General features: G+C 35.9%; 1 protein-coding gene across 1 annotated transcript in view; it reads right to left on the bottom strand.

Annotated features, from left to right (window-relative positions):
• Sir-1 (sid-1-related gene1) overlaps positions 1-12,091 on the bottom strand; it is a 29,611-nt gene extending 17,520 nt beyond the window's left edge. Inside the window, exons 1-12 of the mRNA XM_073092501.1 lie at positions 11,879-12,091; positions 10,090-10,159; positions 9,204-9,306; positions 8,274-8,375; positions 7,678-7,790; positions 6,885-6,991; positions 6,149-6,236; positions 5,554-5,637; positions 4,279-4,421; positions 3,238-3,362; positions 1,685-1,783; positions 876-984 (exon numbers count right to left, since the gene is read on the bottom strand). Of these exons, the coding sequence (XP_072948602.1) occupies positions 876-984; positions 1,685-1,783; positions 3,238-3,362; positions 4,279-4,421; positions 5,554-5,637; positions 6,149-6,236; positions 6,885-6,991; positions 7,678-7,790; positions 8,274-8,375; positions 9,204-9,306; positions 10,090-10,159; positions 11,879-11,988 (1,253 nt within the window). The 5' untranslated portion in view covers positions 11,989-12,091. The remainder of the gene's footprint in view (positions 1-875; positions 985-1,684; positions 1,784-3,237; positions 3,363-4,278; positions 4,422-5,553; positions 5,638-6,148; positions 6,237-6,884; positions 6,992-7,677; positions 7,791-8,273; positions 8,376-9,203; positions 9,307-10,089; positions 10,160-11,878) is intronic.
• Positions 12,092-14,211: the final 2,120 nt, after the last annotated feature.

Below are 14,211 nucleotides of genomic sequence, written 5' to 3'. Positions count from 1 at the left end.
GAATTTGATCCCTACAAGCGACACTATCGGATGATGTGATAATACAGGGTGGTATTTTTTTCAAAAAAATTTAAAAATGTAGTGATGTAGTTTTTTTTTATCAAAATCGGCCTCGTAACTAATTTCAGCACTTTTTGCTAATTCTTATAGTTTCGGACTTGACCCGGAAGGCCCATTTGAAAATTTCACCCTGAATAGATTATTTTGGACCTTTGCTTTGTAGAATTACCCCTGCCTGGTTGGACCCTATATAACATTTCGAGCTTAACTTTCGAACTAAACTTTTTATTACTTTGTTTTTCAAGTAATAAAAAAATCAAATGAACATGAAAATGTATATTGCTTACAAAATGAACTACATAATATATTATATAGTATAGTGTTACAGTCACGTCACACTGATTCATGTATAGACTACACAATTACTGGTTATTACATTAGATATATTTACGTCACTTTTAGATACTTTTTTTTCTTTTATATTTTTGCAATATTCAATCTTGCTTTAAGTTATGAAATGTCATCTGATTTTTGCAATGTCTTGTGTAAAGAAAGTGTGATAAATGAGTGAATAAAAATGTTTTATTGTAAATGTTGACAATTGTAGGAGAATATCCATATATCCTTCCAAGGGAGGGATTCCAAAAATACTGTGGCGACTTCCCGCTACTCATTAAGAGATGGCGCCACGAGTATTCTGAATCACGCTATCGAAGTTTTCTAAACATGTTGCATATATACAAGCTGGCACAGGAACTGTCGGAGCACGGCCGTTGTCCGGGCATGCTCTCTTAGCCCACAGGGAGATCTCCCGCCGCTAAAATACAATTATTCTTGGAATCCCTTCAAAGCGTTTTGCCAATAATTGTATATACCTGTCAGATCGTCGCCTATGAGCGTCGTGCCTCGCTCGACTCAACCCAGCCACGTTCAAGGATTTAGGCAACGTTCGATGCAGCTCGTCCTCTGACCCCGCGTCGGAATCTGTGGATATCATTACATAACCCTTCGAAGTTCAATGGCACTACCGTCACACCAATTTACTTATAACAATGATATTCTAATGAAATGTTTAATTTGGTTTGCAATTGTCAGAGGACGCAATCTATTTTTTGGATGTCAGGTTTAGTGTAAAACTAAATCCTATTTTGTGGGGTCACAACCCTTGTCCCACGGCCGCCATCTTGAAATAGGGGCGCAAATTGTTTTCACACTTAGAACCAAATTTTGTAACATTTCAATGGACTTGTGGTATAAACTGTTGTGTATTAGTTTGCATATAGGGCTGTTTATAATGAAATAAGCTAATGTTAAATTCTGCTGTATTTTGGTTTGAAGGGTGTAGTAAGATTATTTGTGGTAATGGATGTGGTAATGGTGTTTGTTGATGTAAGCAATACGGCCGTCAATTACCATGAGTGGATGTAATGTAAACTACATATCGCCCTCATCCCCCATCCCTATCGCCTAGACCGTTAGGCGAAAAATAAATTTTAAATTGTACGACCTGTTTTGTTTTTCGCTAAAAGTTTTCAAAATATTTCGGACAACCCTATACGCATAGGGCAAAAAAATCATAAAGTATCCAATCTATTTTTTTCCTTGACCTCCAATACCTTTTTACTTAGACAACTCCTTCCTTAACTACGCTATGCCTTTGACTAAAGGGACATTGGTAACTTACCTATGCTGATCGTGTCATCTTGCACTATGGGAGTAGATGACCCTTCTGGCTTCGCAGAAGTAGACGGACCCGCCTCTTCCTCTAGAACGAGCACTTCCTCTGTAAAACATTAGCATACTCATAATTCCTGGGATAAGAATTAAATTCTAACTATGAATTGCGTGAGAATTAGTGTGAATTTATTTGTAATCACAATTTCTAAATTTGCATGCCTAGACAGGTGGAACTTGGCGAACTTATATACCTTTTCTGTTATTTTATGTCTTACCCATGTTCTTGCAAATAAATATATTTGAATATTTGAATTTGAATTTGAATTTGAGATAATTTTGAAAATTTTCGACCCCCCATCTTGGTGAGATATCATTCGATTTTTAATGACCCCCTACCCCCACCATTTATCACGTGAGATTGTTACAAATGTCAAATTTCGGTGTAAATACAATAAACAACCGACTGCTTCAATATATAGCATATGTTTATGCAATTTACATTTCAGAATTTTATATACATACATATGCTCGAAAAACATTACTCTCCGCAGTTGGGTAAAATTTTATTACTTTTCTCGAAAATGTATGCCGATCCTCGCCGAAGTCCCTTGTACCCTTTACGAAGATATCTACACCCAAAAGATACATTATTATACTATTTCCATTTCTTTATTTTCTTATATATTTATTTTTTATAATATAAGAGTAGCAGACGAGCATGCAGTCCACCTGATGGTAAGTGGCTACTGCCGCCCATGGACATCTGTAATCAACCTCAGATAGGATTAGATATTCCTACCTGAGGTCGGTCACAGATGCGCCGCTACCTCTGAGGACTAAGCTGGAACGCATCGGAAAAGTCTGTCTCCCTTACCACACCCTTCAAACCGGAACACAGCAGCGCCTTACACTGATGACAGATCGACGCCCATGTAATTTTGTGTTGTTGACGTTAAAATGTCACACAGATAATACTGTACTTCATGGACAGGTAGTGATGTGCTACACATAATGATTACTATAAGAGCTATAACGATAAACGTAACACGATAACAGACCCGTTTTTCTTTTACAAAATGTAAGAAACTAAAGTACTGCCGGATACTTTTACATATACTTATAATATTATATTTCATTACAAAATGTTACACGTATAATTTTTTGATTGATAATGCCTACTTCTTTTAAAATTTTTGAAGCTGTTGTAAAATGAGTAGGTTTTAATAATAATAATAATAATTTAATTTATAGTTACAAAGACTCATTTACATTTTATACTTAAAAAAACTTTAAATCAGTACATGGTCTTATTTTTCTTACCGCGTAAGCTTTGTTGTATTTGTCTTTGTTCAAAATACATATAACAAATATATGCGATCGATATCATTGCTTATTTGGTCACAACACTACAAAGAACTGTCATCGAGAAAATAAAGAAATAGAAATAGTATAACAGATGTAACTTCATTCGGATTCGCATCATTACCCTCGTACAACTCAGGTAGTTGTATAAAAACCTGACCAACAACTCTTTGCACAATAGTTGTATAAAACACTCACCTCTACAGGAGAACTTGAGGTAAGCGGCCAGGGGTGCCAATATCGCGACCAACAACATCAGCCCCAGGGTTGCCAACGCACCGGTTATGTAATCTGAGTATGATACCGCTGCTACCACTTTTAATCTAAACAAAAATTAATATTTTATTGTTAAAAAAGTCATACATATTTAAGAAAAAAGAAAAAGATAATTGAACAATGGAGAGGACAGGACAGGACAGGAGAGGAGAGGAGAGGAGAGGAGAGGAGAGGAGAGGAGAGGAGAGGAGAGGAGAGGAGAGGAGAGGAGAGGAGAGGAGAGGAGAGGAGAGGAGAGGAGAGGAGAGGAGAGGAGAGGAGAGGAGAGGAGAGGAGAGGAGAGGAGAGGAGAGGAGAGGAGAGGAGAGGAGAGGAGAGGAGAGGAGAGGAGAGGAGAGGAGAGGAGAGGAGAGGAGAGGAGAGGAGAGGAGAGGAGAGGAGAGGAATTATAGAAAAGAACCAGTATATTTCTTAGGTACCCCTGCCACACTTCTTTCTAGCGTGACGCAGTTCTTGCGTTTCAGTGGAAGGACGTGGATGACTGACTGAACTCGCTCTATATGGAGTTTGTTAAAGATCTCCATACGGCAGTTACTATCAAGTGGAGTGCATGCTTGCTCGTTTGCTACTTAAACATTAGAAAGAAATGCTACTTCTATATTATGAAAAAAGGTCCCCCTTGTTTACGGAAAAGGGTCTGCGACTTCAAAACAAGACTTGACTTAACCTTAGGGGACAAAATTCTAATTTTAGGGCAGTGGACAGGGGGGTTTTACGCAGACTAAAGTCGTCGGCGGCCCGGGTGGAAAGTTGAATGGATGCCCCCAGTGAAAAGTTTATTTGATTTTACAAAATTACAAACATATCATAGACTTATTCGCACAAAAATACGTACAATTCCGGTGACCAGTATTGTTGGGAGCCCGGGGCATACCTCCCCCCCTTCCCCCTTAATGTGCTAGAAGTTTTGGGGACCAAAATTCAAAGAGCTCAAGGAAAGGGAGGGGGGAATAACAAACATACCTGAAATTCTTAACCCTCCCATTAGGTATCCCTCTATAGACCTGGGTGCCGTTGACCGCAGCACCCTGGGTCACCCCGGTGCACTCCTCATCACTCTCCTTCACTATGAACACCACGTAGAAACCCCGGGGGAACATCGATTGCTGGAATGACGGGAATCTGGTCATTTGATGGCTTTATTCAAGTAATACATACTTCTTAGGAGTTCTTCAGTCATAGAAAAAAAGTTGCCTAATTTAACGAAACCCCCTTGTTTCCCCTTTGACCTGGGGTATTTCGGAAAAATGATGAGTAAATTTTTCACCATTAATTGGCCACCTGCGAGTCGAATACGCACAAGGCGGTTCCGTAGCTACAATTTTTGACTTTTAATAATTGTTAGTAGTCATACAAATAAATACTTTGTAAACAATGGAACTATCTACCTACTTTTGATTTGAGCGTGTAAACAGTGTGTATTAAAACTGTCTCAGGATTTTACTGAGGGATCTTTAAATAAAACACGTAGTGCCGATTTGGAGGCTGGTTTAATGACTAACTTAAACATTACAAGGTGGTCTCATACGGTGGCCCAGACCGCTGACTTCGCATATATATTATCTAGGCTGTCGCCATAGGCTTATACATAATTATAGTTAATCTAAGGCAGAGGGTTCTGTGGTTTTCATAACTACCTATTACAGTTCAATAGATAAAGCGAAAACGCGAATAAATAGCGATTTTATTTTTAATTATTTATTTAGTGTCAAGTTTTTTTTTATTTTATTATTATATCAAGTTATTATTATTAAATAGCAACTGGATGACATTTTAATCTGAATTGCAAATAATTATAATTCTTAATAATTCTAATGACATGGGAAAATTTCATATAAAATATTATAATATAATATAAAAAATGTAATAAATGGTTATAAATTGTGAATTATAATAGGTACAACATAGCATATAAGTAATCTGTTACTAACACACATTATATGGGTCTTTAGTTGACTGAAATAAAGGAATTTTATTTTATTATTATTTTTAGTATCCGTTGTTAGCGACCACCATTACACGTACTCTGTAAAAATTCAAGTGTCTATCTATTACGGTTCAAGAGACATAATCCTGTGACAGACAGACAGACAGGGGAGGCTTTGTAATAAGGTTCCGTTTTTACCCTTTAGGTACGGAACCCTAAAAACATCGGCAACGGACCAGCATCTCATACATTAGAACCTATTGAGCTCTTCTGTTATGTTATAAATACAAATGGTTTAAGCCAATACTTACAGTGACAGTAATACCACCCTTGGGCATCATGGTGAAGTGGTAGCCCTTGTAGAGTATATCTTTTTCATTGTCAAAGACCGGGCACTGGAACAAAACGTATACAGGGTGAATTTTTCAAATCGGCCTTTAGGGCCAAATCCGAAGCTATAAGGATTAGCGAAAAAATGCAGAATGGCGTTACGAGGCCGATTTTGATAAAAACTAAAACTACATCATTAGTTTTTTTTTAATTCGAACGAGGTCGTTTTGTAAAAAACTACAGAGGATACATATAGAGGATATTATTCCTATCTGATAGTGTCGCTTATAAGGATTAAATTCTGGAAAGTAATGATAAATGACAAACTAAAGGAAAAGCCTCAATTTTTCGAAAATACATATTTTTTTATATTTATTTGGCAGTTAAGTTCCCGCCATTCGTTTATTTAAATATTTCGCGTATAAACATTTTTTGTGGCATATTATTTCATATCATTCGAAACGGACGTTTTATCTCCCAAGAATTTATATTTTTATGTTCGCTTTGTTAAGGTTATTTTCAAAACTCCTTTTTAGAAGTCGATTAAAAAAGCTTAAAATTGAAATGAAAACTCACGGAATTATTCTGTATGGACACAACAGCGCATACATCGTCATCTGAGTCTATTTGCAGCAGAACTGCCTTTGGGATTGTGTAGTTAAATCTGAAAACCAAAAAATATTTTGTATGTTAACAGTCATAATATTATTGGTCATTTATTTTAATAAATAAATAAATAAATAGATGTATTTTTCTAGTAATTATATTTATTAATAAATATTGGTTCAATCATTAACTAGGCAAAAAAAAACATCTGCCAAATAAATAGTAAGACGGCCGAGTATAGCCGAATGCAAGCCGAAAGTTCCCGAACGTATGTTTCGGTTTAACCCAAACGTTCGGCCGATTTTTGCCCGAACCCGAAACTTCGGTCAGTCACTAATAAACTTTTTATACCTTATTTTTCTATTGTTTGTTATAGACCTGGCCTTTTTTTTGTTGATGAGGGGGAAACCTTCAAAAAGTACCCGACGCCGTGGGAGCGACGACGGGTTATGTGGGACTTTTACCGCACTACAACCCCCCCGGCGACCGTCCTCTGCGCTGCGTAGAGGACTCCGGGATCTCTAAAGGAACGCATCCGGAGTCCTCTTAGCGCGTTACCCCGTCGTAGGCCTGGGATTGGCCTCCTATAGAAAATCCTTTGCTCGTAGTAGCCCAGCTCCTACATTTAATTTCTAAGTATACTACTTCGTATACTAGAACATTTACTTGTATTATACTAGATTGTCAGTATAAGTTATTTACTTACTTAGGCAGCAGTCCATTCCTATGGTCCAGGGTTGAGTTCCAGGGGTCGCTGTCGAATGAGAAGTAGTAGTATTTGGGGGTACTCGGTGTAACCTTTAGGGGTACCTCCTGTAATGTAAGATTCGGTTGCAATATTTGATCCAATCTGTATATAAACTAAAATTAGTAGAATTCAATAGATTTAGAACAATAACTTCAGAACATGTAATATTTGGTTGGGCATTTTTTTTTGTATCTGCTGTATTTTCAATTCAATAGTTTTAAGTTAAGATTAAAACTACTTCGCAACAATCCACATACATACATATGGTGGTACATACTGCATGGTACACCACCATATGGTGGTGGTATGTATGGTGGTGTATATTTTTAATTTTTGCATCTGCATGCATCCTTTGTGGGAGGGAGGGTGGTACATACCGCATGGTTTAAAATATATACCATCATACATATTTGTAGCGGATTGTTGCGAAGTAGTTTTAATCTTAACTTAATAGCATGGATTTCCACAAAGTAACGCCTGATACAATTAACTATTCAATTGTTTTATTACACTCGGCATTTAGTTGTATTTCCTCACGTCTCCTTCTTACTCCCATTACTTCCCTCACTCTCCATCCTCTCTCTCACTGGCTCAATCGCTCCTACACCCTTTTTATATCTTGCTTTTAGTATTTGTAATACACATTTACCCTATTCACTTGAAACAAACATCTGTCTACCTCTCATTCTCTATCTCTCTCTGTCTCACACTCCCTGTCTCTCTCTCTCACACACACACTTGTTTAACTTACCTTATTCACTTGTAAATAGAAATTCTTCACCCGTTTCAACATGATCGTAAGCGATACGTTCGAAGGGTTCGAAGTCGCCAGAGTTATTGTCGGTCGCCCTTGGGATGTGATGTCTAAAAAGATAGATATTAGTAGAACGTCACGCAAAAACGACAGGGTCGATGACCTTTGATTACTACACTTACACATGTACACATTAATATTAAATATTTTTATCATGCAATTTATTTCTATGACTTTATTAATTAAACAGTATAACTATTACTGGTTGGACTGCGACCACACCGCCGTATCACCTATTTCTGTCACATAACAGCAGTTTAGTGCTGCTGTGTTCCAGTTTGAAGAATGTGGTAATGAAGACATACTAGTCTGAAGCGTTTCAAATTAGACCTCGGGGCTAGCAACATATCAGTGACTCACATACAATATATTTGCTATCGTATTTGACTCTGATTATAAGTATCCTAAGACGACAGTGACATTTACATAAAAAGGACTATTCATTTGCTTTGACGGACATGCGAACAAACAAACAGACAGGTAGTGACGTCATAAGCGACACTCCTATGTTTTTATCTTAAAATACAACTTACTAGGTCCAGAGTCATGAGGGCATAGTGTCCGCGCCATATCATCGAACACGAGGACCGCATGATTGGTCGCCACCACCAGTGGCAACTCCCATGACGACACTCCTATAACATTGATATACAACATTAATATGAGTTTTGTTTTTGTTTTAAATTTAAATGTATAGCTAGTGATCGTTTGAGATTTAGCATGTGATCTGCCCACAAATGTAGAATCGTCCCAAGCACGGTTCCGTGGTCACGAAGGTAAGTTTTTTTAGTGAGGAAACCCTGCATTGATTCACTGCCGCGGTAACGGAGAGGATGTGCCGGACTTTACAATAATACGTACAAAAACGCGATAGAAATAAATATAGTTCAAAAAACTAAAAAACACGCTTTTATGATAAAATTAACTAAAAAGTAGAAAATCTAAATGAATCTAGGAATCAATTAAGGAACAGTAAATAGTATAATTGTGAAATAAATCTACAAAGTTTGAACGAAATCTGGCCGTTTAAAGTGGGTCAAAATCGCGCCCAAAGAAGTCGGTTACAAACATACAGGTGAAGCTAATAAAAAGCGTGTAAAAAGTGGTCTAATTCTAATTTATGAGTGCCTACTCATAAGGAATATTAAGGAATATTAAAGGCGCATGAGTAGACCTAAGGAATATTAAAGAAATGTAATCCCGAAAAACTAGCATATCAGTGCAAAGTCAGGATGAAAAATAATTGGTCTTCCATCTTGGGGCATCGAATTATAATGACGTCAGTAAGATACTCATGCATTGGCGTACAAACCAATCATGTATGTATACAATATATAAGCCTAAATTGGCAAGGGTTAATTAGTTTAAATTTTAGTGGCAAGATTTGTCCCCCCATACATACAAACTAAGAAAAGAAGTTAAATAAAAATTTAAAAAAAAATTTGAAATTTGAAATTTCTTACCCATCTGCTGTGCTGCAGTCACAAAGAGGGGATGATCTTCGTGTACAGAATCATTGATGGCCACATGTACTCGGGAGGGAAAGCCCAAAAATTCCTCTGAGGACTAAACAAAACGTTATATTATTTTATTTATCTCTATAAAAACTTCTTATCTCCCTCTTTACACCATAATTTACATTCTATATGCAGTGTTTCTCAATAATTTTCATAGTACAACCCCCTTAGTATATAGGAATGCTTCACAACCCCTACTCACCACTCTTTCTGTGTATTTTATCATGTTACCAATATGAAATCCTTACAAAATATTGATTTTATTTAATAACTAGCTGACCCGGAAAACATTGTGTTGTCATATAAATTAAAAAAATGTTAAGGGTGAACAACCCCTAACATTTAGGGGGATGAAAAATAGATGTTGGCCGATTCTCATAGATACCGGATAAGCACAAAAAATTTCATCAAAATTGGTCAAGCCGTTTCGGAGGAGTATGGCAACGCAAACTGTGACACAAGAATTTTATATATTAGATAAAATAACTGTATAGTATACAATTTATTACATACAAAATGTCCATCAATCAGAATTATTTTAACTTCTTCATAATGATTTTTTTTTAATGAGATTTCAATGTCTTACATAGAGTTATTGCACCTCCTTAAGGGATCATAATCCATACTTTAAACAACACTGTTTTATTCTTATAAGAATAACCTATAAACTCCCATAACATATGGCACAAACATAAAATTTTTCAACCTAATGTTGAAAAATTTTACTTTATAGAGTTAGTGTAAAAATTAGTATATATACACCAAAAATCATAAAGAATCGTGACTTTATTTTAATTATTACTTGAAGATATAACAACCTATATATAATTACCTCATAAAAATCCAATACTTGTGTCGTTGATTCATTTACTGTTATATTTATGACTGTGTCATAGCTTGCTCTGAAAACCAGAAATATATTGTTAGGAACAACTAGAAGATAGAGAATTTAATTGTCAGATAAGAGTATTAACTTAAATGGGTGTATAAAAAGACCCTAAAGGTCACACACCGGGTATTTTTTTTCCGGTCATTGTAAAGGATGTTTGTAAACATTGTAAAGAACTAGTTACGTGTAAGGAACAGTCCTACATGTTAAGGCTGCATCTCGTCAGCACTACACGGTGCTTACGCTGCATCGTGCTTACGCTGCACCCTCTCTTCGCTGAACGATCAACGCTGACAAGGCGTGTCGCTCGTGCAGGTGGCCGTCCGCCATGGGAACAGTTCACCTCCATCGCAGAAAGTGACTCTACCTATCACATCATTTATTTTTTGTTTTTGTTACAAGTTGTGTAAAATTTGTGTTGTGTAAAATACAACATATTAATTTGTTCGCGAAATAGACTATTTCAATTCTTTCCTCGGCGCCCAGCTCCCATAACTAACTCTGCCACTATTGTTGTAAAATTGTTTATTATTGCCTGTCTTTAATTGTTATTCTGTTAATTTGCTTAGAAAAGTAAACAAAGGCTATAGGTTTAAAAGTTGGTTTTTAAATGATGGTTTTGAAATAAATCCTGATGAGGTTTTTTAATAATATAGTTATAGTATCATTGGTATAGTATAGCAGCACTCCCTAACACTCACTAACCTAACCTAACCTAACCTATTCCTATATGTTATAAGATGACTTAGGAATGAAATCTAGGAAATATGCAGCTTCTTTCTAGTGTACACCTATCAAACCATTACTGTCCCACTGCTGGGCACACCACCTCTCAAAGGCATTTAAGCCATAGTCAACCGAGCTGGCCAAGTTCAAATTGGTAGATTCCCCAAACATTTGAGAACCTTTTTATTTTAATAACTCCAAAGTGTGCAGGTGTCCTCGTAATGTTTTCCTTTACTTTAAGCAAGTGATATTTAATTTCTAATACGCACATAACTTTGGAGAAATTAGATTGGGATTTGAACTATGGACCCCTCCATTGAGGCCAATTTTCAAATAGAAGACTTTCACTGCCTTACAATACAATATGTATATAAGTAGATACTTAAAAAAAATAATGCATAGTATAGCTATGTGCCTTTTTTTTATAATATAAGAGTAGCAGACGTGCATGCAGTCCACCTGATGGTAAGTGGCTACTGCCGCCCAAGGACATCTGCAATCAACCCCAGATAGGAGTAGATATTCCTACCTGAGGTCGGCCACAGATGCGCCGCTACCCCTGAGGACTAAGCTGGAACGCCTCGGAAAAGTCTGTCTCCCTTACCACACCCTTCAAACCGGAACACAGCAGCGCCTAACACTGCTGTTATTAGGTAGAAATAGGTGTGGCGGTGGTGCCGCCGGAGTCGAACCACAAAGGGTTCTCCACCACCACCACTCACCACCCTCACTACGCCTACAATGAATAGTATTATCTGATAGTATATTCATAAATTTTCAAGCCAACCGGGGATTCCCCTCAAGAATGATAACGGAGCACAGATAAAACAATCTATGACTCATAATAAACTACATCATTTACAACGATTTAATGCAATAAATTACAAGTTTTACATCGAAGGAAAAAAGATACAAATAGTGCGTTTCAAGTGCTGTCTATCTAATACCACATTTACATCAATTAGAGATTATTTGTAAACAAAAAAACCTATTTCTAGATACTTACGTATTATAAATAAAATGTTTTTCAGTTACATTATGCGTAATTAAACTATTGTCTTGGGCACAAAACACTAATGTCTCTAATAATAGAATTAAGAGCAATCTGCACAACATTTCTGCACTGTTTTCTAGTCAAATATGTTGTTTTTACGAATTTTTTATTGATGTCAAAACAAATTATTAGAGCTGAAATCATTCAATTGGCTGTCAAAGTGTCAAAGACCAAAATGTCAACAACATGTGAAATGAAACTGGGACTAGAGATGCACGATATATCGAAGATTCGATATCCTAAAATATCGATATTTCTATCAATTTTAAAGAATTGGCTACTTGACACTTTTTGGGAAACTGTTTTAATGAATTCATATACGTATTATATATGCCTTTCATTGATCATTTTTCGAAAAAAGGGCTATTTATTAATAAAAAACATATTTTTATTACGGTAAACGGAACGTTACGCCAAAACAGGCGGTCAAGTGTCATTTCGTAGCGTGACGTCAACACATTGAAAATATAGAAATAAACTTCGACGCTACACATACTTCAGTCTTGTTTGGTTTCGATGTAGTGACGTCACATGACATTTGAGGCAGCACTGTCGCCGTTTTGGGATTTAAAATCCACAGATAAAAAATCGAAAATTTCTTTTTAAAAATTAAAATACTTAGAACGTATTAAAAAATAAACAAAATACTGCATAATTTATGTTTACTTATAAGCTATCATATCTAACATATTTCATATTTTATTGTTATTAGTGTCAAGTACCCAATTGCGGGTACGATACTATTGTATGGAAAAACATAAAATATCCAATTAGAAATTGTAAAAGAATAAGTTGGTAAAAAAAATTGTCAAAATTGGTAACATTCAATTTTTGTTCTCGAAAAAACATAATCCATAGTATGAACGTTGGAGTTCACAATGTCAATTAATCGACAATTCAATCTTCGTTACATTACAATAACAAGTTAAGTTAGGGTTCCTAAACGGATTAGTGGTGCTGCATGTAGATGTGTATGCTTGAACTCGACTCGACTCGATCAAATATAAACTCAAACTAAGGGCACGGTTCTTCCATTATAAAAGTTTTATGAAAGTTTTGAATTATCGAAAATATCGTACGAAATTTTGGCTATTATTGAGTATCGATTTTTATCATCCTATATCCTTATGACCTATCAATATAATTATGTACAATTATATCGATAATTTCACCAAGTCTAACCCATGAAGTTATAGGTAAACGTATAACTTCATGGTCTAACCCTAAATGTATGAAATCATGACACTTGACAGTATGTTGCCAGAGTATAGTAATATATATTTGGCAAATCCAAAAGTGCACGACTCATAATGCTCATAATTATGAAATGTAAAAAAAAAGAAAAAAAAACTTAAGTCGTTCAAATTTAATCATTCGCATTCAGTGACCTACAATCGTCGATTAGAATTTAAAAAAAAAATTAACTCAAATGATGGATTTTTTCACAAGTTACAGTGTTTTCAGGTTTCACACATGACGGACAGGAAAATTTTTTGACCTATTTTGGTGTTTTTTTCCAATTCTATTGCAGTAAATCAATTTTTAAAAAGTATGGAATTAATCTCCATTAAATTATCTTGACAATAGTATGCAAAATATCTTGATTCCGTGAACTATCAAGGCTATAATAATAAAAATAGCCGCCAAAATGAAGCGAAAAAAATTTTTCGATCGTAAAGCACTCTCTGATGCTTCGCATCATGAGTCGTGCAATAGGGTATGTTGCCTTGTTGAAAATTATGATCCGCGAAGTTTAATACAACTGAAACGAAATATCGATTATTGGTTTATTCGAATATTTACTGTTATTTCCTTATATGTATTTTACAGATTTACATATTCTTTGCTACTACTTATATATTAAAGTTTATCCATACATTATTTACATTATATTTCGTTGTAAAATAATACTCCGGTCTTTATAGGTTCTTAAGGAAATTTATGTTTATTTCATACAAAGTAAAGCACATTCGCGTTATTAACTTCACGCTAATAGCTTCAATGATTCGTGCTTCAGAAATCTTCGCCTAGCTTACAAGCATCCCGGAATACCCTCTGTCTGCGGTGACACGAGATGTCAGGATGAACTAAGGCTTTGAGGTTTTAGCAGCAAGTAGTTGCATATTAAAGTCAGGCAGTTGTTAGGCAGCTAAATTGATACTATGAGGCTGGGGTGAGACCAAGGAATGCCACCATCGGTAAGGGATGTATTCTTGTCTGGGGTCATCGCTTTGGCAAAAAGAGATCTCTAGCCAGACTAGGAGATGCATACCTGAGGAGCGACC

This window comes from Epargyreus clarus, unplaced genomic scaffold, assembly GCF_041222505.1.
Source record: "Epargyreus clarus isolate Ecla_fem2 unplaced genomic scaffold, WU_Ecla_fem_2.2 ptg000036l, whole genome shotgun sequence".
Classification (NCBI taxonomy): domain Eukaryota; kingdom Metazoa; phylum Arthropoda; class Insecta; order Lepidoptera; family Hesperiidae; genus Epargyreus; species Epargyreus clarus.
This window is presented reverse-complemented; position numbering and strand designations above follow the sequence as displayed.